Genomic DNA, 23040 nt, shown 5'->3' with positions numbered 1-23040 from the left:
CCTGGGAACCTCCATATGCCGTGGGAGTGGCCCAAGAAATGGCAAAAAGACAAAAAAAATAAAATAATAAAAAAATAAACGATAGGGAGCTCTCTTTTTCAGGGCCTGAAGAAAGTTGCTTAGTTTCTCCATGACTTATTTCAAGATTACAATGAGATGATTTTAACAAACTAATAAGCTTTCTTTAAGTTTATTTACAATACAGAGTAGAATTTTTAAAAATTCCAAAATGCTTAAGGGCAGGAAGAATGGGTATGCTTAAGTAGTTTCATCTCTTTGGTCCTCTTATTATTATTATTATTATTATTATTATTATTTTGTCTTTTTAGGGCTGCACCCATGTCATATGGAGGTTCCCAGGCTAGGGGTTGAATCGAAGTTGTAGCTGCTAGCTTAAAGAACAGCCATACAACGCGGAATCCAAGCTGCATCTGCAACCTACACCACATGTCATGGCAATGCCGGATCCTCAACCTGCTGAGCGAGGCCAGGAATTGAACCCAGAGACCTCATGGATCCTAATCAGGTTCGTAAACCACCAAGGCATGATGGGAACTCCTGGTCCTCTTCTAATACGCCCACTCAATGAACTGCACCGCCATGTAACCAGTTTTAAAACCCAGAAACCTAAGTCATGGTTAACAACTTCTTCTCTGTCATTACCCCATTCAATCAACAAGTCCACCAATTTGACTTCCTCACAATTCTCCTAATTATATATGTACTAACAAATACTGTAGGATGGACACTCTGGAAATCTCTGACATCTTCCTAGCCCACTTTAATCTTAAAAGCATAATCTTAAAAGCTGAAGATTATAGTAAGGTTTCCATTAAGTGAGAGCCTGCTATTACTCCTTAATAATGATAATTTTAAGGCTAATTCAACATCAGTTTTTAAAAAGACTCAAATCAGTGATTTTTCTTTTCATTATGTTGCTTAATTAATCATGTAACATACTAAGCCACATGTAAATTAAAAGGACAAGAGAAGCTGTTATGAACAAGGAACAGGTTGGTCTCACTACTAGAGCAATATGTAATATATATTAAGACAATTCAACACAAAAATGTAGGGAAGCAGGAAGTCCCCGCTGTGGTGGCTCAATGGTAATGAGCCTGACTAGTACCCATGAAGATGAGGGTTCAATCCCTGGCCTTGCTCAGTGGGTCAAAGATCCAGCATTGATGTGAGCTGTGGTGTAGGTCACAGACGCGGCTCGGATCCTGTGCTGCTGTGGCTGTGGTGTAGACCGGCAGCTGTAGCACCAATTTGACCAGGGAACTTCCATATGCTACAAGTGTGGCCCTAAAAAGCCAAAAAACAAACAAACAAACAAAACATAGGGAAGCAGATGCTGGGCTGCCTATAGCTACATTAAAAAAAGATGACATTTAAGCCCAGACAAAACCCCCTAGAAAGCCTACCCCCTATAATTCACAATTGATGACATAATAATGTAGGTGAACTGACTATACAAAAACTGCAATTGCTGCATTATAAATAGCATAAGCACTATGAAAGTTGCTAGGAAACCACTTCATTTATCTATCTTTTCTGAAAGTAGTGAAATAAGGAATGGCAGAAAAATTAAGATGAGCCCCAGTGAGTCCTGCTTTATTTCCAGATAAACAGCTTTTCTTTTGTCACATCTTTTTACATACTCCAAAAGCATCAAAATATGATCAATTTTAAAGTACTAAGCCTGGTACATTTATTTCAATAGCTAAGAGGTAATTAAAACAACAACAACAAAACAACAACGGCAAGACACTCCCAATCGAGCAAGACGGTTTCTACACATTGGTTCACATTTATGAGGAAAAATGTCCTCAATCCTAGTTACAAATGTTTTTTGGCAAGGGAGTTATCTGGAAGAATTCTGCATATTTCAAAAAAACTGATTATAGGCAAAGAAGCAATTTTTTTTTTTTTTGGTCTTTTTGCCTTTTCTGGGGCCGCTCCTGCGGCATATGGAGGTTCCCAGGCTAGGGGTCGAATTGGAGCTGCGGACCTCCGGCCTACACCAGAGCCACAGCAATGCGGGATCCGAGCCGCGTCTGCAACCTACACCACAGCTCACGGCAACGCCAGATCCTCAACCCACTGAGCAAAGCCAGGGATCGAACCTGAAACCTTATGGTTCCTCGTCGGATTCGTTAACCACTGAGTCACCACGGGAACTCCCAAAGAAGCAATTATTATAAATCTGTCAACAGACATAGCAAATGAGCAATAATGTGATAAACAATTTCTAGTCTTCTTAACCTAAAGGCATATACTGACAATTAAAATCCCTGGGAATATAAGAGATTCATTTTAAAATTCTGAATTCATACAAACTTTCTCTAAATATTAAAAAGAAGAACTACAACCTAGAATAGATTTATAAGGAGATCCTGCTGAATAGCATTGAGAACTATGTCTAGATACTCATGTTGCAACAGAAGAAAGGGTGGGGGAAAAAACTGTAACTGCAATGTATACATCTAAGGATGACCTGACCCCCTTGCTGTACAGTGGGAAAATAATAAAAAATAAATAAATAAATAAATAAATAAAATAAAATAAAATAAAATTTAAACAATTAAAATCAAAAAAAAAAAAAAGAAGAACTAAGAGGAACTTCATACCATAAGGTTTTTCTTCTGTTACTTTCCCTGTAGAATCCAGCGTGTCAGTAGCTTTCCCCAGTTCGCCAATGGCAATGTACCTCTAGAGGAGAAACCAGGGAAGAGGCCGTAAGGCAAAGAAGATCTGTTAAAGGTCTTCAAGTTTATACAGGCCTTACTAACACTACCAACTTGAAGCCAAATAAAGGCAAAAACAATAGACTGCAGTGGCTGTATTAGTGTAAGTTAAATGGGAAGCGTATAGATTGAGGAACATTTACAAACTTCCTATGCCAGCCAATGTGACAAGGAAAAGTCTGATTTTATAGATACACATGGCTGATAAATATACTATAATTGAAAACACTTTTTTTTTTTTTTGTCTTTTTCTAGGGCCGCACTGGCAGTATATGGAGGTTCCCAGGCTAGGGTCCAATTGGAGCTGTAGCTGCCGGCCTACACCAGAGCCACAGCAACTCGGGATCCGAGCCGTGTCTGTGACCTACACCACAGCTCACGGCAATGCCAGATCCTTAACCCACTGAGCGAGGCCAGGGATCAAACCCTCAACCTCATGGTTCCTAGTCAGATTCGTTAACCACTGAGCCACGACGAGAACTCCAAAAACGCATTTTTAGTATCAGTTTTCTACTGGGTAGTTTTGACTGTGAAGGAAAATTTTCAAACATATCCATGAGAGAGAATGGTGCAATAAACTCCTACCTAGTCATCACAAGATTCAACAATTTCACCACCCATACAATGAAAATTAATTTTAATTAATCGATTTATTAATTCTTATGTGAAATACCAAGATTAAATTTAGCAACTTGATTATGCATTTAAACAAAAGCTAAACAAGGGAGTCCCCATTGTGGCTCAGTGGTAATGAATCCGACTAGTATCCATGAGGTTGAGGGTTCGATCCCTGACCTCGCTCAGTGGGTTAAGGATCCGGTGTTGCCGTGAGCTGTGGTGTGGGTCGGATCCTGTATTGCTGTGGCTGTGGCGTAGGCCGGTGGCTGTAACTCTGATTCGACTCCTAGCCTGGGAACCTCCATATGCCACAGGTATGGCCCTAGAAAAGCCAAAAAAAAAAAAAGGAAGAGCTCTGTACAGTTAATAAACATTAACCCTTCAAAATTTTCAGTATAGTACTTATAAAGTATATGAATATTAATAGAGTGTAAAGAAAAGGTAAAAACTCGACTAACCTCTGGAGAAAGTGGATTAGAAATGCTCAAATCTCAGGAAGTTGCTGGCTTCATAGGAGCATTATTCAAGTCACACTTCAGAGTTGACACTGACTTAACCTAAAAATGTCACTCTTCACGTGGGGGGAAATTATTGTCCTCTGAACATATTCGGGGATGGAGGGCTGGAGTTTGAATATCCCAATGATAACAACTATTCAATGGTTGGAGGAGATACAAAGCTGCTTTCCGATGAACTGCTAGCTTCGCCTACAGGCACCACTATGGCTTATTACACATAGATACGGGACTAGCCTTATGCCTGGAAAATGGTAATTAGTCTTTATATGAATTCAGTGATTTCATATTAGGACATCAACCCTTCTATCTGCTCATCTGGTTGCAAAAGCACATGTTAAGTAACCAACTTTTAATCAGTAGTACAGAAAGCTAATAAAGATAATACTCCAAAACTTCATCGAAGTCCATTACTTCAAAGTACATCTGCTATCCAGATTCCGCTGAACGACTGGCTCAAAGAGAGCCTAATTTCGGGAAGACGGTAAGACACTATGTATCTACCGCCTTCCTCTAGGTTATCTATAGTCTACACTTAGATTAAGTTTGGTCATAGGGACACATTAGCCTAACTTCTCCCAGAATCATTTTACCTGAGTTATATCTCATGCAGACCCACCTCCACATCTACTGTAAAACTATTTTTGAGAACCACTATCTATCACTCACTATCACTTACTGTAAGAAATTTCTTTTTGACTTTATGCCCAGAGTAAAGTCTCTTCCTTAAAGAACTGGCATGCTCCCTCTTTTTGATGAATATTTTGTCTTGGCCTAAGCTACCAAAAATCACAGATAGAAATTTTTTAAAAAATGAAATTAACTGTTATCAAGATTTCCAACAGAAATTGCTTGAATAAAATAAATGTAGGTGTCTATGGCATATGCCATTCAAGAAATATAACAGGCCTGAAATTTAGGAGGGACTTTCGTATAATAAGCACTTACACTTTTTGTACATATTATACTCATAATCCCAAAAGAGAATGAAGTGAGAAAAAATGTCCCAAGAGAAAGCTGATAACAGCCAGAGCAAAGCTACTACAGAAGAGGAGCAGAAGTTAATAACTAAGACAGGGAAGGACTCCTCCCTCTCTGGCTTCTGCATAACTCTTCCTCCCTCTCCTATCAAATGCTTTATAAATGATGCTTTTGGATTTAATCAACGCTACTCAAAAAGATGAATGATATAACTTAACATTTTAAAGAAGTCTCATTCTTTTATTAAATAAACATTTTATAACTACTGAACAGAGCATGTCTTTTGTTGGAAAATGCATGGCTTACAAATGGTATGGTTTCTACAAAAAATTCCAAGGTTTTAAAAAATCTCCCAATAGGAGTTCCCGTCGTGGCTCAGCGAGAAACAAATCTGACCAGCATCCATGAAGATGCAGGTTTGATCCCTGGCCTCACTCAGTGGGTTAAAGATCTGGTGTTGCCATGAGCTGTGGTGTGGGTCACTGATGCGGCTCAGATCCCACGTTGCTGTGGCTGTAGTGTAGGCTGGCTGCTACAGCTCCAATTCAACCTGTAGCCTGGGAACCTCCATATGCTGTGGGTGCAGCCCTAAAAAGACAAAAGACCAAAAAACAACAAAACAAAACAAAACAACAACAACAACAAAAACCTCCCAATAGAATATTATCTGTAAGTTCCCTTTCATTTAAGAAATACAAGTATATAAAAAAAACCTAAATACATATATATTTCAAATATAGGCACTGCAAAATTTTTGCTTCTATGAGTCAAATTTGTTTTTCAATCTGTAAACTCGAGAGTTCCTATCATGACTCAGCAGAAATGAATCTGACTAGCATCCTTGCTCAGTGGGTTAAGGATACAGTGTTGCTGTGGCTGTGGTGTAGGCCAGCAGCTACAGCTCTGATTTGACCCCTAGCCTAGGAACCTCCATATGCTATAAGCGCAGCCCTAAAAAGAGCAAAAAAAATTATAAACTCAATATTATGAATCTCAGATATCATGATTATAGACATTATGATTAATATTCAGGGGTAACACTCATTCATGCAATTTATACAGCTTATTTTTAAATTTTTTGGGGGGGGCATATATGCGGACAAAACTTTCCTTCAACAAGACACATGCATCTGCATATTCACTGCAACACTATTCACAACAGCCAAGACATGGAAACAACCCAAATGTCCATTGACAGTTTATTTTTTAATTGATAAAATCCAACACATAGGTCATTAAGAATAGTTTCAAGAAAAAGAGAACTATTCCAGTATTCTTACCTTGGACCCTGTTAACAAACTGGTCAACATTTTTGTTCCCCTTCCAATTCCAACCACTACAAATCAAAGAAAGAAATATTATGACATTCTACTGTGAAAACTAGGTTTTAAAATATGTTTTATGACATATATTGGTCATATTTTCCTGGCATATGTAACATAAAGTTGGAAAGAACATAGATTTAGTATAATTTGAGGGCTCCTATTACTGCAATCCGTTGAACCTATCATGCAAGTAAGAAATTCTAAAGAGGGGATGGAAAAGAGACTTTTTTTCCTTCCTCCAAGTATGAAGCATAATAGAAACCTCAAGCTAGACAAATAGACAACAAAAAGTTTTGGAAAAATCTCAAAGGACTCACTGGAATTTTATACGGGCATCAGTGAAAATACTTGGTACAATTAATCATGGTATGGTAAAGTCTTTGACAGAGTTCATTACTGAACAAAGCAGAACCCATCATCATAACTAATGAACCATTTAAAGATGATTAGTGCCCAGCAATATACAATCAAGAAAATAGAAACAACAAATCAATCCAACACAAAGAAGAAAACAGGGTAAATGAGAGCCTGGAGAGTGTGTATTCACACAGACCAAATATAAAGTACAACGGCTCACATGTCTCCTCGATTTTCAAGCATTATCTTTATGAAAACACACTTCACCAGGTGAGGATGAGAGGGTATTATCATTGCTTCACTTAATTAGCAAGCAAATTTTTGTAAGAATTGAAGTATTTCTCATCAATGGATACAATTTTGTAAAGGACACAATATAACCGCAATTGAGACTTACAAGAAACAAGGAGAAATGATTGGCAGACTGAAAGAATTATCGTGAATATTTATAGCAGATAATCATTCATTGAGTTCATCATGTATCAGATTCTATTCTAAATGCTTTCCATTCATTAGCTCATTTAATCCTTATAACAACCCTAAAAGGTAATACAATTACCCCTATTTAACAGATGAGGAAACTGAGGCATAGAGTGATTAAGAACTTTGCCCAGCATCTCATATGTAGTAAATGGTGGAATTAAAATTCAAACCAGACTAATAGCAGACCCGCTTTCTTTTCACTCTCCCTGCTACCCTACTCACCAAAGGCTTTCTTCCCACTTCCACCAGCCAAAATCAGCCTAAATATTGTAACCCTGCCTATTCTACATCCTATCCCTTCCTCTTCCAATTCACAGCATTTTGTACCCATTTCTGAAACCCACACTGCACAAAGCCTCCTCAACAATCCTCGACAGGGCCCCAGTGCCCTGTACTCCTTAGTAAAGTCTTCATAGTTCATCCTTCAAAACACAGCTCCCATCTCAGCTTCCTTCATAAAGTCTATCCCAAATTCTCCTTAAGCTTCTATGACACTCACATTGGTTCAAGGACTAATATAAAAACTGTCTGCCTTTAGGATTCTCTGTTGAGCATAGCACTTTCCAAATGGTAGTGGCTGATGCTGAGGGACAAACTCTGTACAATAATAAAGATCCAATTCAATTTTGTTCCATTCAAGAATCTCCAATCAATATTTCTTGAGCCGTTACCATGCACAGAGGCCTAAGAAGAACACTTTTAATGGAACAGCACATTTTCTGACTTTGAAGGAGCTTATAATCTCACGGGCAAAATATAGTACAGACAAGGGAAACTACAAGTGCTCAAAAAAATGCTGCCTGAATTAATGACACTAAATAACAATATGACAGTATATGATTAAGTGTCAAAATGAACACAAAGACTAAGTGCTGTGGGGGGCGGTGTCAAAGGAGGGAGCATTCCAGAGGCCAGAGAATGCTATATTCAAGCATTCAGAGCTTGAGTTAGGCCTTAAGGATGTGTAGGATTTGAACACAAAAAGAAGAGAGAAACATGTTGCAAAGAAGGAACAAATTCTCAGACATGAGGATGAGCACAGAGTACAGGGTGTCCAAGAGCAGGCTGATGTGTTTGACTTTATCATGGTTGAAATGTTGGACTGATGACGGATTCTCTGCTAGTTCAGTGATCCCGAAAGAAATAAGAAGGTATCTTAGGAGCTCCCACCATGGCACTGCGGGTTAAGAATCTGACTGCATTAACAGACATAAAGGGAGATATTGATGAGAATACAATCATAGTAGGAGACCTTAATACCCCCCTCACATCAATGGACAGATCCTCTAGACAGAAAACCAATAAAGCAAGAGAGATCCTAAAGGAAACAATAGAAAAGTTAGACTTAATTGATATCTTCAGGACACTACATCCAAAAAAATCAGAATACACATTCTTCTCAAATGCTCCTGGAACATTCTCAAGAATCAACCACATATTGGGACACAAAGCTAACCTCCATAAATTTAGGAGCATAGAAATTATCTCAAGTATCTCCTCTGACCACAATGCCATGAAATTAGAAATCAACCATGGGAAAAGGAAAGAGAAAAAACCTACTACATGGAGACTAAACAACATGCTACTAAAAAACCAATGGGTCAATGAGGAAATCAAGAAGGAAATTAAAAACTACCTTGAAACAAATGACAATGAAGACACAACCTCTCAAAATCTATGGGATGCTGCGAAAGCAGTGCTCAGAGGGAAATTTACAGCAATACAGGCCTTTCTCAAAAAAGAAGAAAGATCCCAAATTGACAACTTAACCCTCCACCTAAATGAATTAGAAAAAGAACAAAAAAGTCCTAAAGTCAGCAGAAGGAAGGAAATTATAAAGATCAAAGAAGAAATCAATAAAATAGAGACTCAAAAAACAATAGAGAAAATTAATAAAACCAAGAGCTGTTTCTTTGAAAAGGTGAACAAAATTGACAAACCCCTGGCCAGACTCACTAAAAAGAGGAGAGAAAGAACCCAAATAACCAAAATTATAAATGAAAAAGGAGAAATCACAACGGATACAGCAGAAATACAAAAAACCATAAGAGAATACTATGAACAACTATATGGCAACAAGTTTGACAATCTGGAAGAAATGGACAATTTTCTAGAATCTTACAGCCTGCCAAAACTGAATCAAGTAGAAACAGACCAACTAAACAGACCAATCACTAGAAATGAAATTGAAGAGGTCATAAAATCACTCCCTACAAATAAAAGTCCAGGACCAGATGGCTTCACAGGTGAATTTTATCAAACATATAAAGAGGAATTGGTGCCCATCCTCCTTAAACTCTTTCAAAAGGTTGAAGAAGAAGGAATACTCCCAAAGACATTCTATGAGGCCACCATCACCCTCATTCCAAAACCAGACAGAGATACCACCAAAAAAGAAAACTATCGCCCAATATCATTGATGAATATAGATGCAAAAATTCTCAACAAAATCTTAGCCAACCAAATCCAACAACGTACCAAAAAAATTATACACCATGACCAGGTTGGGTTCATCCCAGGTTCACAAGGATGGTTCAACATACACAAATCAATCAGCATCATACACCACATTAACAAAAAAAAGTCAAAAATCATATGATCATCTCAATAGACGCAGAAAAAGCATCTGACAAAGTCCAACATCCATTCATGAACAAGACCCTCGCCAAAGTGGGTATAGAGGGAACATTCCTGAATATAATCAAAGCCATTTATGATAAACCCACAGCAAATATAATACTCAATGGGGAAAAACTGAAAGCCTTCTCACTCAAATCTGGAACAAGACAGGGATGCCCACTCTCACCACTGCTCTTCAACATAGTTTTGGAAGTCCTAGCCACAGCAATTAGACAAACAAAAGAAATAAAAGGCATCCAAATAGGAAGAGAAGACATAAAACTGTCACTGTATGCAGATGACATGATACTATACATAGAAAACCCTAAGGACTCAACCCCAAAACTACTTGAACTGATTAATAAATTCAGCAAAGTAGCAGGATATAAGATCAACATTCAGAAGTCAGTTGCATTTCTGTATACCAGCAATGAAATATTAGAAAAGGAATACAAAAATACGATACATTTTAAAATTGCACCTCACAAAATCAAATACCTCGGAATACACCTGACCAAGGAGGTAAAGGACCTACATGCCAAGAACTATAAAACTTTAATCAAAGAAATCAAAGAAGATGTAAAGAAATGGAAAGATATTCCATGTTCCTGGATTGGGAAAATCAATATTGTAAAAATGGCCATACTACCCAAAGCAATCTACAGATTCAATGCAATCCCTATCAAGTTACCCATGACATTTTTCACAGAACTAGAACAAACAATCCAAACATTTATATGAAACAACAAAAGACCCAGAATCGCCAAAGCAATCCTAAGAAACAAAAACCAAGCAGGAGGCATAACTCTTCCAGACTTCAAGAAATACTACAAAGCCACAGTCATCAAAACAGTGTGGTACTGGTATCAAAACAGACAGACAGACCAATGGAACAGAATAGAGAATCCAGAAATAAACCCTGACACCTATGGTCAATTCATCTTTGACAAGGGAGGCAAGAACATAAAATGGGAAAAAGAAAGTCTATTCAGCAAGCATTGCTGGGAAACCTGGACAGCTGCATGCAAAGCAATGAAACTAGAACACACCCTCACACTATGCACAAAAATAAACTCAAAATGGCTTAAAGACTTAAATATACGACAGGACACCATCAAACTCCTAGAAGAAAACATAGGCAAAACACTCTGTGACATCAACATCATGAATATTTTCTCAGGTCAGTCTCCCAAAGCAATAGAAATTAGAGCAAAAATAAACCCATGGGACCTCATCAAACTGAAAAGCTTTTGCACAGCAAAGGAAACCCAAAAGAAAACAAAAAGACAACTTACAGAATGGGAGAAAATAGTTTCAAATGATGCAACTGACAAGGGCTTAATCTCTAGAATATATAAGCAACTTATACAACCCAACAGCAAAAAAGCCAATCAATCAATGGAAAAAATGGGCAAAAGACCTGAATAGACATTTCTCCAAAGAAGATATAGAGATGGCCAGCAAACACATGAAAAAATGCTCAACATCGCTGATTATAAGAGAAATGCAAATCAAAACTACCATGAGATACCACCTCACACCAGTCAGAATGGCCATCATTAATAAATCCACAAATAACAAGTGCTGGAGGGGCTGTGGAGAAAAGGGAACCCTCCTGCACTGTTGGTGGGAATGTAAACTGGTACAGCCACTATGGAGAACAGTTTGGCGATACCTTAGGAATCTATACATAGAACTTCCATATGACCCCACAATCCCACTCTTGGGCATCTATCCGGACAAAACTCTACTTAAAAGAGACACATGCACCCGCGTGTTCATTGCAGCACTATTCACAATAGCCAGGACATGGAAACAACCCAAATGTCCATCGACAGAGGATTGGATTCGGAAGAGGTGGTATATATACACAAGGGAATACTACTCAGCCATAAAAAAGGAATGACATAATGCCATTGGCAGCAACATGGATGGAACTAGAGAATCTCATCCTGAGTGAAATGAGCCAGAAAGACAAAGACAAATACCATATGATATCACTTATAACTGGAATCTAATATCCAGCACAAATGAACATCTCCTCAGAAAAGAAAATCATGGACGTGGAGAAAAGACTTGTGGCTGCCTGATGGGAGGGGGAGGGAGTGGGAGGGATCGGGAGCTTGGGCTTATCAGACACAACTTAGAAAAGATATACAAGGAGATCCTGCTGAATAGCATTGAGAACTTTGTCTAGATACTCATGTTGCAACAGAAGAAAGGGTGGGGGAAAAAATGTAATTGTAATGTATACATGTAAGGATAACCTGACCCCCTTGCTGTACAGTGGGAAAATAAAAAAATTAAGAAAAAAAAAAAGGAGTTCCCGTCGTGGCGCAGTGGTTAACGAATCCGACTAGGAACCATGAGGTCGCGGGTTCGGTCCCTGCCCTTGCTCAGTGGGTTAACGATCCGGCGTTGCCGTGAGCTGTGGTGTAGGTTGCAGACGCGGCTCGGATCCCGCGTTGCTGTGGCTCTGGTGTAGGCTGGTGGCTACAGCTCCGATTCAACCCCTAGCCTGGGAACCTCCATATGCCGCGGGAGCGGCCCAAGAAATAGCAACAACAACAACAACAACAACAACAACAACAAAAAGACAAAAAGACAAAAAAAAAAAAAAAAAAAGAATCTGACTGCAGCAGCTCTGGCTGCTGCGGAGGTGTGGATTCGATCCTGGCCCCAGTGGGTTAAAGGATCTGGCATTGCCGTAGTTATAGCTCAGATTCAGTCTTTGGCCTAGGAACTTCCACATACTGCAGGTGTGGCCCAAAAAAAAAAAAAAAAAAAAAAGGAGAAAAGGTATCTTAGAGTTACACAGCTTAACCTTCTCAGGGTGGTTTTTTTTGGGGGGGGCAATATTTTTTTTTCTCTTTTTACAGCAGTACCTGCAGCATATGGAAGTTCCCAGGCTAGGGGTCGAATCAGAACTGCAAATGCAGGCCTACACCACAGCCACAGCAATGTGGGATCCGAGCCACATCTGTGACCAACACCACAGCTCAGGGCAATGCCGGGTTCTTAACCCATTGAGTGAGGCCAGGGATTGAACCCACATCCTCATGGATACTAGCCAGGTTCTTAACCTGTTGAACCACAATGGGAACTCCTAACCTCATTTTATATCCAAGATGAACAAGGCCCATTAAAGTTAGGTAATTAGTGAAAACAGCATTTTAGGAAAACTAATAAAGAAGTGGTATATAGAAAATTTAACTGGAGTTGAGACCCAGTCAACCAGCAGCTTTTCATTCAAGGGATAGTCTAGGGAGAGAATTTTTATTTAACTTTTTCCCATTCAATCATTCAAAATTTTATTCAGTATTTACTGGACAGGTACAGAAATAAAATAAGACCTGATTTCAGCCGTCAATGAGTTAACAAAAACAAAGAACAGAATTAATTTTTGTGTCAGCAATAAAAAAGAGCATGACAGCAGGCTTCACACTTAGGAGACAGCATTTTAGCCAAACCTGGAAAGGTCAGTAAGATTTCTACAACTAAAGATGACAGAGATGAGCAGTTTATCTGAGAGGAAAAGCATGAGGAAACACACAAGGGTATGGAAAACTGTGCAGGATTATAAGAATGAATGAATAACAGGGTTTTCTAAATACTGTCTCACAATTACTACTCTTATCTCCCAAATTTTCTGTGCTCAAATGTCTCTCTGTAAAAACCTACAATCCTCTACAAATGTCCTACCACTCTATTCTTAAATCAAAGATAGACTGTTCATGTTAAGAGTCACTTTAAGGTCAGCAAGGCTATTACAAATCTAACTCCAAAGATTTTTGCAGTTGGAAGTTTCTAGTGCCATTTATCTAATTCTATAAGGCCCTTGCAATCACCTTAAAAGACCAGTATCGGAGTTCCCATCATGGTACAGCGGAAACAAATCCGACTAGGAACCATGAAGTTGCAGATTCAATCCCTGGCCTCGCTCAGTGGGTTAAGGATCTGGCGTTGCCCTGAGCTTTGGTGTAGGTTGCAGATGCAGCTCGGATCCCACATTGCTGGGGCTCTGGGTGGGCTGGCAACAGCAGCTCAGATTAGATCCCTAGCCTGGGAACCTCCATGTGCCATGAGAGTGGCTCTAAAAAGACAAAAGACAAAAAAAAAAAAAAAATAAAGAACCAGTATCTTTCCATTTCCAGGAATCTATCTTAATAATCCAAAACAAAGATAGTTTTATTCATAAAGATGATCCCCATAAAATCAGTTCTACTGACAAAACTCTGGTAATAACCTCAATGACCTTGAATAGGGAAATGGTTAAGTAAACTGTATTTTATCCATGTGACAGCACAAGATGCTGCCACTAAAAATAATGTTTACTTCCCTCATTATTTTTGCTTTTGCTACATCCCATAAGTTTTGGTATGTTGTGTTTCCATTTCATTTGTCCCCAAATATTTTTTTTTGGTATGTTTGTGACTGAGTCACTCTGGTGTACAGTAGAAAATTAAAAGAATACTGTAAACTAGCTATAATGGAAAAAATAAAAATCGTTAAAAATTTTTTTTAATTAAAAAAATATCAAGATATTTGATTTCCCTTTTGATTTCTTCTTTGACCCAGTGATTATTCAGAAGTGTGTTGTTTAATATCCAACTTTCCTCCTGTAATTGATTTCTAGTTTCATACCATTGTGGTTAGAGAAGGTACTTGATAGGATTTCAACACTCTTCTGCCTTCTCTTCCACTTTTAAAGACTCTTGTGATCACACTGGATCTACCAGGACTTTCCGGGGTATCTCTTTATCTTAAAGTCAGCTAATCAACAACATTAATTCCATGTGCAACTTTAAAGCCCCCTTGTTATGTAACCTAACATATTAACAGGTTCTGCACATGGACATCTTTAGGGGAGCCATTATTCTGCCTCGCACAGGATTTTTGAGATTTTTGCAAGCCCTCTTTATAGAATTGTTTTATGTAATGCGTATTATATTTAATAATTTATTCAATATTTATATTAAAATATTTTACAAATATTTTTAATATTTATGTATATCATGGGTTAATAGAATTATAAACCTGAATTTCTTTTGTTTTCTTTTTTTTTTTTTTTTTTTTTGTCTATTTTCTAGGGCCACACACGTGGCATATGGAAGTTCCCGGGCTAGGGGTCTAATTGGAGCTGTAGCCGCTGGCCTACACCATAGCCATAGCAACATCAGATCCAAGCCACAACTGTGACCTACACCAAAGCTTATGGCAACACCAGATCCTTAACCCATTGAGCAAGGCCAGGGATCGACCCCACAACCTCAGGGTTCCTAGTCGGACTCATTAACGGCAGAGCCATGATGGGAACTCCACAAACCTGAATTTCAGATATCCTAAATTGTCAGATAAACTCTTAAATCTGTACCATTAATACTCCCCCCAACCCCAGCAAAAATCACCTAAAATGTTGAAAGTAGAAGTATATTTTTCCACACAAGTTTTGTTAAAGAAAAAAAAATACACACACACACACAAAATGGAAGCTTCAACAAGATTCCTTAGGTTTAGGGTAAAAAAAATAAATTTATTTACTCAGTCGAATATCAATATTTTCTGCACATCGATGAGTAACCACCAGAAATTAATACAATTGGTCTAGTCATAAAAAAGCAGCACATTTTTATCCTCTTCTTTCTTGTATTTATGGTGCTGAGCCTTAGAATACAGAAGGTTATAACAAACAGGCTTAACTCAAGGAGAGCAGAACTGATAAAAATCCTGAAGACACCTCTAGAATCAATGGCAGAGAATGCTGTGACTGACTGATAACTTCTGTTATGAACATGGGGAACCAGGAACAAAGGCAGAAGTACCAGGTATCTGCCACCCCAGGTTAGGGAAGAGATTGGAACTGAGCAGATTCAGATTTAACTCCTGACTTTGCCACTCACTAAGGGACCTCATATATAGTAAGTCCATCATAAGTGATTATCATTAATCATAGCAAGAAATAGTAATTAAGAATCAGCATTTGCCTATGCGAGTCCTCTAATTCAGGAAAATTAATTTCTGTGTTTTTTTTTAATTTTAACCTCAAGTAAGACATTTATGCCAAAATCAAATAAAATCAGTAATTTTAGAAAATGCAAAATCATATATTGTTTCTAATTTTCTTTAAAAATATAATTGTATTCACCAATTTAATCCTTTGCTTCTAAATAAACATTCATTTCCTTCAGATAGCTTAGATCAGGTTTGGTTTTGCTTATTTGTATCAAATTTTAGATCTAATAAAATGGACTGGATACTGTAGCACGGTATTTTCAAAGTATAAATTGTAATCCATTAGTGCAGCATGAAATTAATTTAGTGGATTATAATCAACATTTTAAAATAATGAAATAAAATATAAAACACTGGGGCATGTAAAAAGGTGAGTACTGTTCCATAAAAGTTTATTTATTTATTTATTTATTTATTTATTTATTTATTTTGTCTTTTTGCTATTTCTTTGGGCCGCTCCCGCGGCATATGGAGGTTCCCAGGCTAGGGGTCCAATAGGAGCTGTAGCTGCCAGCCAACACCAGGGCCACAGCAACGTGGGATCCGAGCTGCGTCTGCAACCTACACCACAGCTCACGGCAACGCTGGATTGTTAACCCACTGAGCAAGGGCAGAGACCGAACCCGCAACCTCATGGTTCCTAGTCGGATTCATTAACCACTGCGCCACGATGGGAACTCCAAAAGTTTATTTCTAATATGTGGGAAAGAGGGAGATGAGGGGAATCTTAACATATACTATGACCATGGATACAGTTTTAAAAATGTTTCTAGAAACATAACCATAGCCTGTGGATACACACTTTGGCAGTGTTTAAAGACAGACTTCAGAACTTCTACTAGATGCCAAAAAAAAAAAAAAAAAAAGGGAGGAAAAATGGAAAGAATAAATGATTTTTCTCCTCTCAGTCAATTCTATCAATTTTCCTTCACATGCAATAAAACACTCAACTGATGTTTCCAACTAATGTTCCCAGAAGAAGTGACTTCCTCTCAGGAACTATAAAGTTCCTCTTCTCAAGAAAGCAAACATCAGAGATGAGATTTGACATGGGAAGAAAAAAAAGCCATATCCTGTGCCAGGAGTCCCCAAAACTATCCCACACTGGAAGAGTCATACATGGCTAAGATTCATCTACAGTGATGTCATAAGGTTACAATGCTAGATCCTAAGTGAAAAGACACTGGAGAAATCCACACTCAGGCTCATATTCTCTCTCCCTCCTATGAGGGAGACACTTGAGCACACTCCTTTCTCCAACAATCCAAAAAGGAGTAACACGTATACAATGTTCCTGCTTACGGGAGTTCCTTAGAAACTTAACACCCAAAGTTTTTATTGGAGAAGATGAGAGGGACGGTCTTCCAGGCACCCTCTGCCGGCACGGTGGGACAAATCCCCAGATTCCAAGATAGAGAGCAGATGTTCGGCATAAACCACATTGCTTACACAGTTGAGGCACAGGAAACCAGCCTGTCAGATGGGAAGACTGGGAACACTCCCCAAATCCAAGTTCCCAGATGCAAGCATGCCTTTCTCAAGATAGCGATCTCAGATCTGCTGTGTTAACTCTTTTCTGCAGATATAAACCCTTTCTCAAAGCCCACCCATACATAAAAGTGGCCACTTCTAACAACCTGTATACCTTGTACCATGTAAGGGCTTCCTGAGAAGGCGGCCCTAAAAATCCAGTAGATCTGAAATATTCCAAAGTAGATTGAAAATGACATGGCTTTAGTCAATTTTATCTGTTCCTAATCAGTGTATCTTTCTGATATAAGTAACGGTTACATCAAACGTCCATTCGTATCTTACCCAGGACTCCTCCAGCTGCACTGTCTAGAGTCCCTCCATGCCCAATTTTTAAAGGCTGCTTTTTCCTCTTGGTCCATTCTGGAGAAGGCATTCCAGCTTCTATAAGAGTAATTGGGATGGAAAAAAGTTAATTACTGAGACAAAGGAAGTAGGGCCTCCATAAATATGGGATGGGACAGTGTAGATGGAGTACTCAAAATAAACAAAAATATTATACAAACTTAACATAAGACTACGACAACATTACTAGCAAAGGACAGATTTTTAAATGTACTGACATTCCCTAAATTACAAAGAGATAATATTCTCAAAGTAATTATCTAGAAACTAGAATTTATTTTCTAAGGAAAAAAAAATTGTTTTAAAAAGTGGGTAAATATCCAGGCTAACCCACAAAGATCTAGCAAATTCCTGGTAGTAGTGAGCTGACTGACAGAATGATGAAAAAAAGTTAGTTTTGACATAGGCAGCTAGCTTTTAAAGTCCTCAATTTCATTTCTAAATCTTTTCTGTTCCCTGATGCTCTTTGCTGGTACCTGCAGCTACCTAAGTGCTGGGAGTACATCCCATCCAGGGTTACTTTAAAGAACAAATTATCCCTATCTCTGTCCTCCTCTCCTAATCCAAACTCTCAATTCCTTAAAGAAAATAACTTCAACAAACGGTTACATACAAAGAGGGTAACAGTTTAAGGTGCTTCTTATATTCCAAAGCATTTGGATTTAAAAAGAAAGAAAGATGAGGGACAGGATTAAGACGGCAGAAGGACTGGAGCTCAACTTCCCTCCTAAAAACAACAAAATTCACAACTAAAGACTGAGCACTCTTCACCCAAATGGACTGGAAATCTTAAAAAAGATATCCTACTCCAGAAGAAAAAGAGGAGGACATATCAAGAGGTAGGGGGGGTGATTTCGTGATATAAACAACCCCATACATCCTGGGTGGGAAGCTCCACAGACTGGAAACTAACTGGTTCACAGAGAGAGACTCACCTACAGGAGTGAGAGTTCTGAGCCCCACATCAAATTCTCACGTGTGGGGATCTGGCACTGGGAGAAAGCGCCCCGGAGCATCTGGCATTGAAGGCCAGTGGGGCTTGTGCCCAGGAGCTCCACGGGACTGGGGGAAACGGAGACCCCATTCTTAAAAGGTGCACACGGACTTTCACGTGCACTGGGTCCCAGGGCAGAGCGAGGTCTCCATAGGAATCTGGGTCAAACCTGACTGCAGTTCTTGGAGGACATCCTGGGAAAACAGGGGTGAATGTGGCTTGTTGTGAGGGAAGGACATTGAAGGCAAAGCTCTCGGGGACATTCAGCAGCTGCCTTTCTCTGGAGGGGGCCATTTTGGGAAAATCTGGCCCCATCCCAGTCAGTACTGAGAAGCCCCAGGTCAAACAACAACCCAGGTGGGATTACAGCCCCACCCCTCAGTAAACAGGCTGCCTAAAGACCCCTCAGGCACACAGCTGCCTCTAATCCCATTCAGAGACTAAGCCCCACCCACCAGAGGGATCAGAATGGGCTCCACTTACCAGGGGGCAGGCATCAGCCCCTCCCATCAGGAAGCCTACAGAAAGCCCCCCATACCGACCTCAGCCACAAGGGGGCAGACACCAGAAGTAAGAGAGGCTAAACTCTATTACCTGTAAAAAGGTCACCACACCAAAAACCTATAAAAATGAAAAGACAGAGAACTATAACTCAGATGAGGGAGAAAGGAAAAACCCCAGAAAATCAGCTAAGCAAGGAGGAGATTCTCAGCCTCCATGAAAAAGACTTTAGACTGTTGATGCTGAAGATGATGCAAGATATTGGAAATAAAGTGGAGGCAAAGATGGATAACTTATAGGAAACACTGACCAAGAGATACAAGATATAAAACTTAAACAAGAAGAGATGCAAAATACAATAACTGAAATAAAAAAATCACTAGAAGAGCTAACAGCAGAATACAGGAGGCAGAAGAATGAATAAGCGAGGTGGAGGACAGATTAGCAGAAATTACGGATGCAGGAGTTCCCGTCGTGGTGCAGTGGTTAACGAATCCGACTAGGAACCATGAGGTTGCGGGTTTGGTCCCTGCCCTTGTTCAGTGGGTTAGGGATCCGGCGTTGCCTTGAGCTGTGGTGTAGGTTGCAGAAGGGGCTCAGATCCCACGTTGCTGGGGCTCTGGCGTAGGCCAGTGGCTACAGCTCCTATTGGACCCCTAGTCTGGGAACCTCCATGTGCCGCGGGAGCAGCCCAAGAAATAGCAAAAAAAAAAAAAGACAAAAAACAAAACAAAACAAAAAAACAGAAATTATGGATGCAGAACAGAAAAGAGAAAAAAGACTGAAAAGAAATGAACAGAGTCTCAGAGAACTCTGGGACAATGGTAAACGCACCAACATCCGTATTATAGGGATGAAGAGAGAGAGAAGGAGACAGAAAAATATTCCAAGAGATAATAGCCGAAAACTTCCCTAACATGAGGAAGGGATCACTTACTCAAATCCAGGAAGCACAATGAGTACCATATAAAATAAACCCAAGGAGGAACACCCCAAGACACATTAATCGAACTAACCAATATTAAAGACAAAGAGGAAATCTTGAAAACAGCTAGGGAAAAGAAACAAGTAACATACAAGGGAACCCCAATAAGGTTATTGGCAGATTTTTCAACAGGAACTCTGAAGGCCAGAAGGGAGTGGCATGATACATTTCAAGCGATGAAAGGAAAAAACCTCCAACCAAGATTACTCTACCCCGCAAGGCTCTCATTCAGATTTGAAGGAGAAAATCAAAACCTTCAGAGATAAGCAAAAGATGAGAGAATTCAGCAATACTAAACCAGCCTTACAACAAATACTAAAGGAACTTCTCCAGGCAGAAAAGAACAAGAGAAGAAGGAAAGAAAAAAGAGCAACAAAAACAAATCCAAAGCAATTAATAAAATGGCAATAAAAACATACATATCAATAATTACCTTAAATGTTAATGGACTAAATGCCCCAACCAAAAGACATAGACTGGCTAAATGGATACAAAAACAAGACCCATATATATGCTGTCTTCAAGAGACCCACTTCACTTCTAGGAACACATACAAATTGAAAGTGAGAGGATGGAAGAAAATATTTCATGCAAACGGGGATCAAAAGAAAGCTGGAGTAGCAATACTCATATCAGACAAAATAGACTTTAAAATGAATATTTTAAGGGACAAAGAAGGACATTACATAATGATCAAAGGATCAATCCAAGAAGAAGATATAACAATTTTAAATATCTACACACCCAACATAGCTTCACCACAATATATAAGGCAACTGCTAACAACCTTAAAAGGACAAATCAACAATAGCACAATAATAGTGGGGAACTTTAAAACCCCACTTACAGCAATGGACCAATCAACCAGACAGAAAATCAATAAGGAAACACAGGCCCTGAATGATGCATTAAACCAGATGGATTTAATAGATATTTATAGGACATTCCATCTAAAAACAACAGAATACACATTCTTCTAAAGTGCACATGGAACATTCTCTAAGATTGATCACATCCTGGGCTACAAATCCAACCTCGGTAACTTTAGGAAAACTGAAATCATATCAAGCACCTCTTCCGACCACAACGCTATGCGAATGGAAATCAACAACAAGAAAAAAACTGCAAAAAACACAAACACGTGGAGACTAAACAACATGTTACTAAACAACAAATGGATCACTGAAGAAATCAAAGAGGAAATTAAAAAATACCTAGCAGCAAATGATAACGAAGATAGGACACTCCAAAACCTATGGGATGCAGCAAAAGCCCTTCTAAGAGGCAAGTTTATAGCAATACAAGCCCACCTCAGGAAACAAGAAAAAGCTCAAATAAACAAGTTAACTTTACATGTAAAGCAGCTCGAGAGAGAAGAACAGACATGACCTAAAGTTAGTAGAAGGAAAGGAATCATAAAGATCAGAGCAGAAATCAATGAAATAGAAACAAAGAAAACCATAGAAAAGATCGATGAAACGAAAAGCTGGTTCTTTGGAAAGATCAACAAAATTGATAAACCCCTAGACAGACTTCTCAAGAACCAAAGAGGACTCAAATCAATAAAATTAGAAATGAAAAAGGAGAAGTAACAATGGACATCACAGAAATACAAAGGATCATAAGAAACTACTACATGCAACTATATGCCAATAAAATGGAAAACCTAGAAGAAAGGGACAAATTCTTAGAAAAGTACCATCTTCCAAGACTAAACCAAGATGAAATAGAAAAGATGAATGGACCCATCACAAGAACTGAAATTGAAACTGTGATTAAAAAACTTCAAACAGGAGTTCCCGTCGTGGCGCAGTGGTTAACGAATCCGACTAGGAACCATGAGGTTGCGGGTTCGATCCCTGCCCTTGCTCAGTGGGTTAACGATCCAGTGTTGCCGTGAGCTGTGGTGCAGCTCGGATCCCGTGTTGCTGTGGCTCTGGCGTAGGCCGGTGGCTACAGCTCCGATTCGACCCCTAGCCTGGGAACCTCCATATGCCGCGGGAGCAGCCCAAGAAATAGCAACAATAACAACAACAACAACAAAGACAAAAGCCAAAAAAAAAAAAAAATTCAAACAAACAAAAGTCCAGGACCAGATGGCTTCACAGGCGAATTCTATCAAACATTTACAGAAGAGCTAACACCTGTCCTTCTGAAACTATTTCAAAAAATTGCAGACAAAGGGATACTCTCAAACTCATTCTACGAGGCCAGCTTCACCCTGATACCAAAACCAGACAAAGTTACCACAAAAAAAGAAAACTGCAGGCCAATTTCACTGGTGAACATCGATGCAAAAATCCTCAACAGAATACTAGCAAACAGCATCCAACAATACATTAAAAGGATTGTACATCATGATCAAGTGGGATTTATCCCAGAGATGCAAGGGTTCTTCAATATCTGCAAATCAATCAGTGTGATACACCACATTAACAAACTGAAGAATAAAAACCATATGATCCTCTCAATAGACATGGAAAAAGCCTTTGACAAAATCCAACACCCATTTCTGATAAAAGCCCTTCAGAAAGGGGGCATAACGGGAACCTACCTCAACATGATAAAGGCCGTATATAACAAACCCACAGTGAACATCATTCTCAATGGTGAAAAGCTGAAAGAATTCCCGCTGAGATCAGGAACGACAAGGATGTCTGCTCTTGCCACTACTCTTCAACATAGTTTCAGAAGTCCTAGCCACAGCAGTCAGAGAAGTAAAAGAAATAAAAGGAATCCAAATTGGAATGGAAGAAATAAAACTATCCCTATTTGCAGAGAATCCTAAAGACTCTACCAGAAAACTCTTAGAGCTCATCCACGAATTTGGCAAAGTCGCAGGATACAGAATCAATACATAGAAATTGATGGCATTTCTATACACTAACAATGAAAGAGCAGAAAAAGAAATTAGAGAAGCAATCCCATTTAACATCGCATCCAAAAGAATAAAATACCTAGGAGTAAATCCAGTAAAGAGACAAAAGACCCATACTCAGAAAACTATAAGACACTGATGAAAGAA

General features: G+C 39.0%; 1 protein-coding gene across 26 annotated transcripts in view; it reads right to left on the bottom strand.

Annotated features, from left to right (window-relative positions):
• The window catches only part of TRUB1 (TruB pseudouridine synthase family member 1), a 70043-nt gene that overhangs the window by 42293 nt on the left and 4710 nt on the right, over window positions 1-23040 (bottom strand). For 22 of the 26 annotated variants that reach the window (XR_014826328.1, XR_014826322.1, XR_014826315.1 and 19 more), the window contains exons 2-4: window positions 17476-17574; window positions 6145-6200; window positions 2634-2715 (exon numbers count right to left, since the gene is read on the bottom strand). Coding sequence is in view for 7 of the 26 variants with exons in the window: in XM_001929396.6 (XP_001929431.1) it covers window positions 2634-2715; window positions 6145-6200; window positions 17476-17574 (237 nt within the window). In the remaining 19 variants the exon portion in view is untranslated. Of the gene's footprint in view, window positions 1-315; window positions 2369-2616; window positions 2716-6144; window positions 6201-17475; window positions 17575-23040 lie in introns of those variants that run through there. The other 4 variants (XM_084994459.1, XM_084994458.1, XR_014826318.1 and 1 more) reach the window with 3 other exon arrangements.

Source organism: Sus scrofa, chromosome 14 (assembly GCF_054392235.1).
Source record: "Sus scrofa isolate SSC_HxYL_T2T_F1_AM1 chromosome 14, Sscrofa_HxYL_maternal_Yorkshire_Landrace_v2.0, whole genome shotgun sequence".
Taxonomy (NCBI): Eukaryota; Metazoa; Chordata; class Mammalia; order Artiodactyla; family Suidae; genus Sus; species Sus scrofa.
The sequence above is the reverse complement of the archived record's forward strand: the minus strand, read 5'-3'. Positions and strand labels throughout refer to the sequence as shown.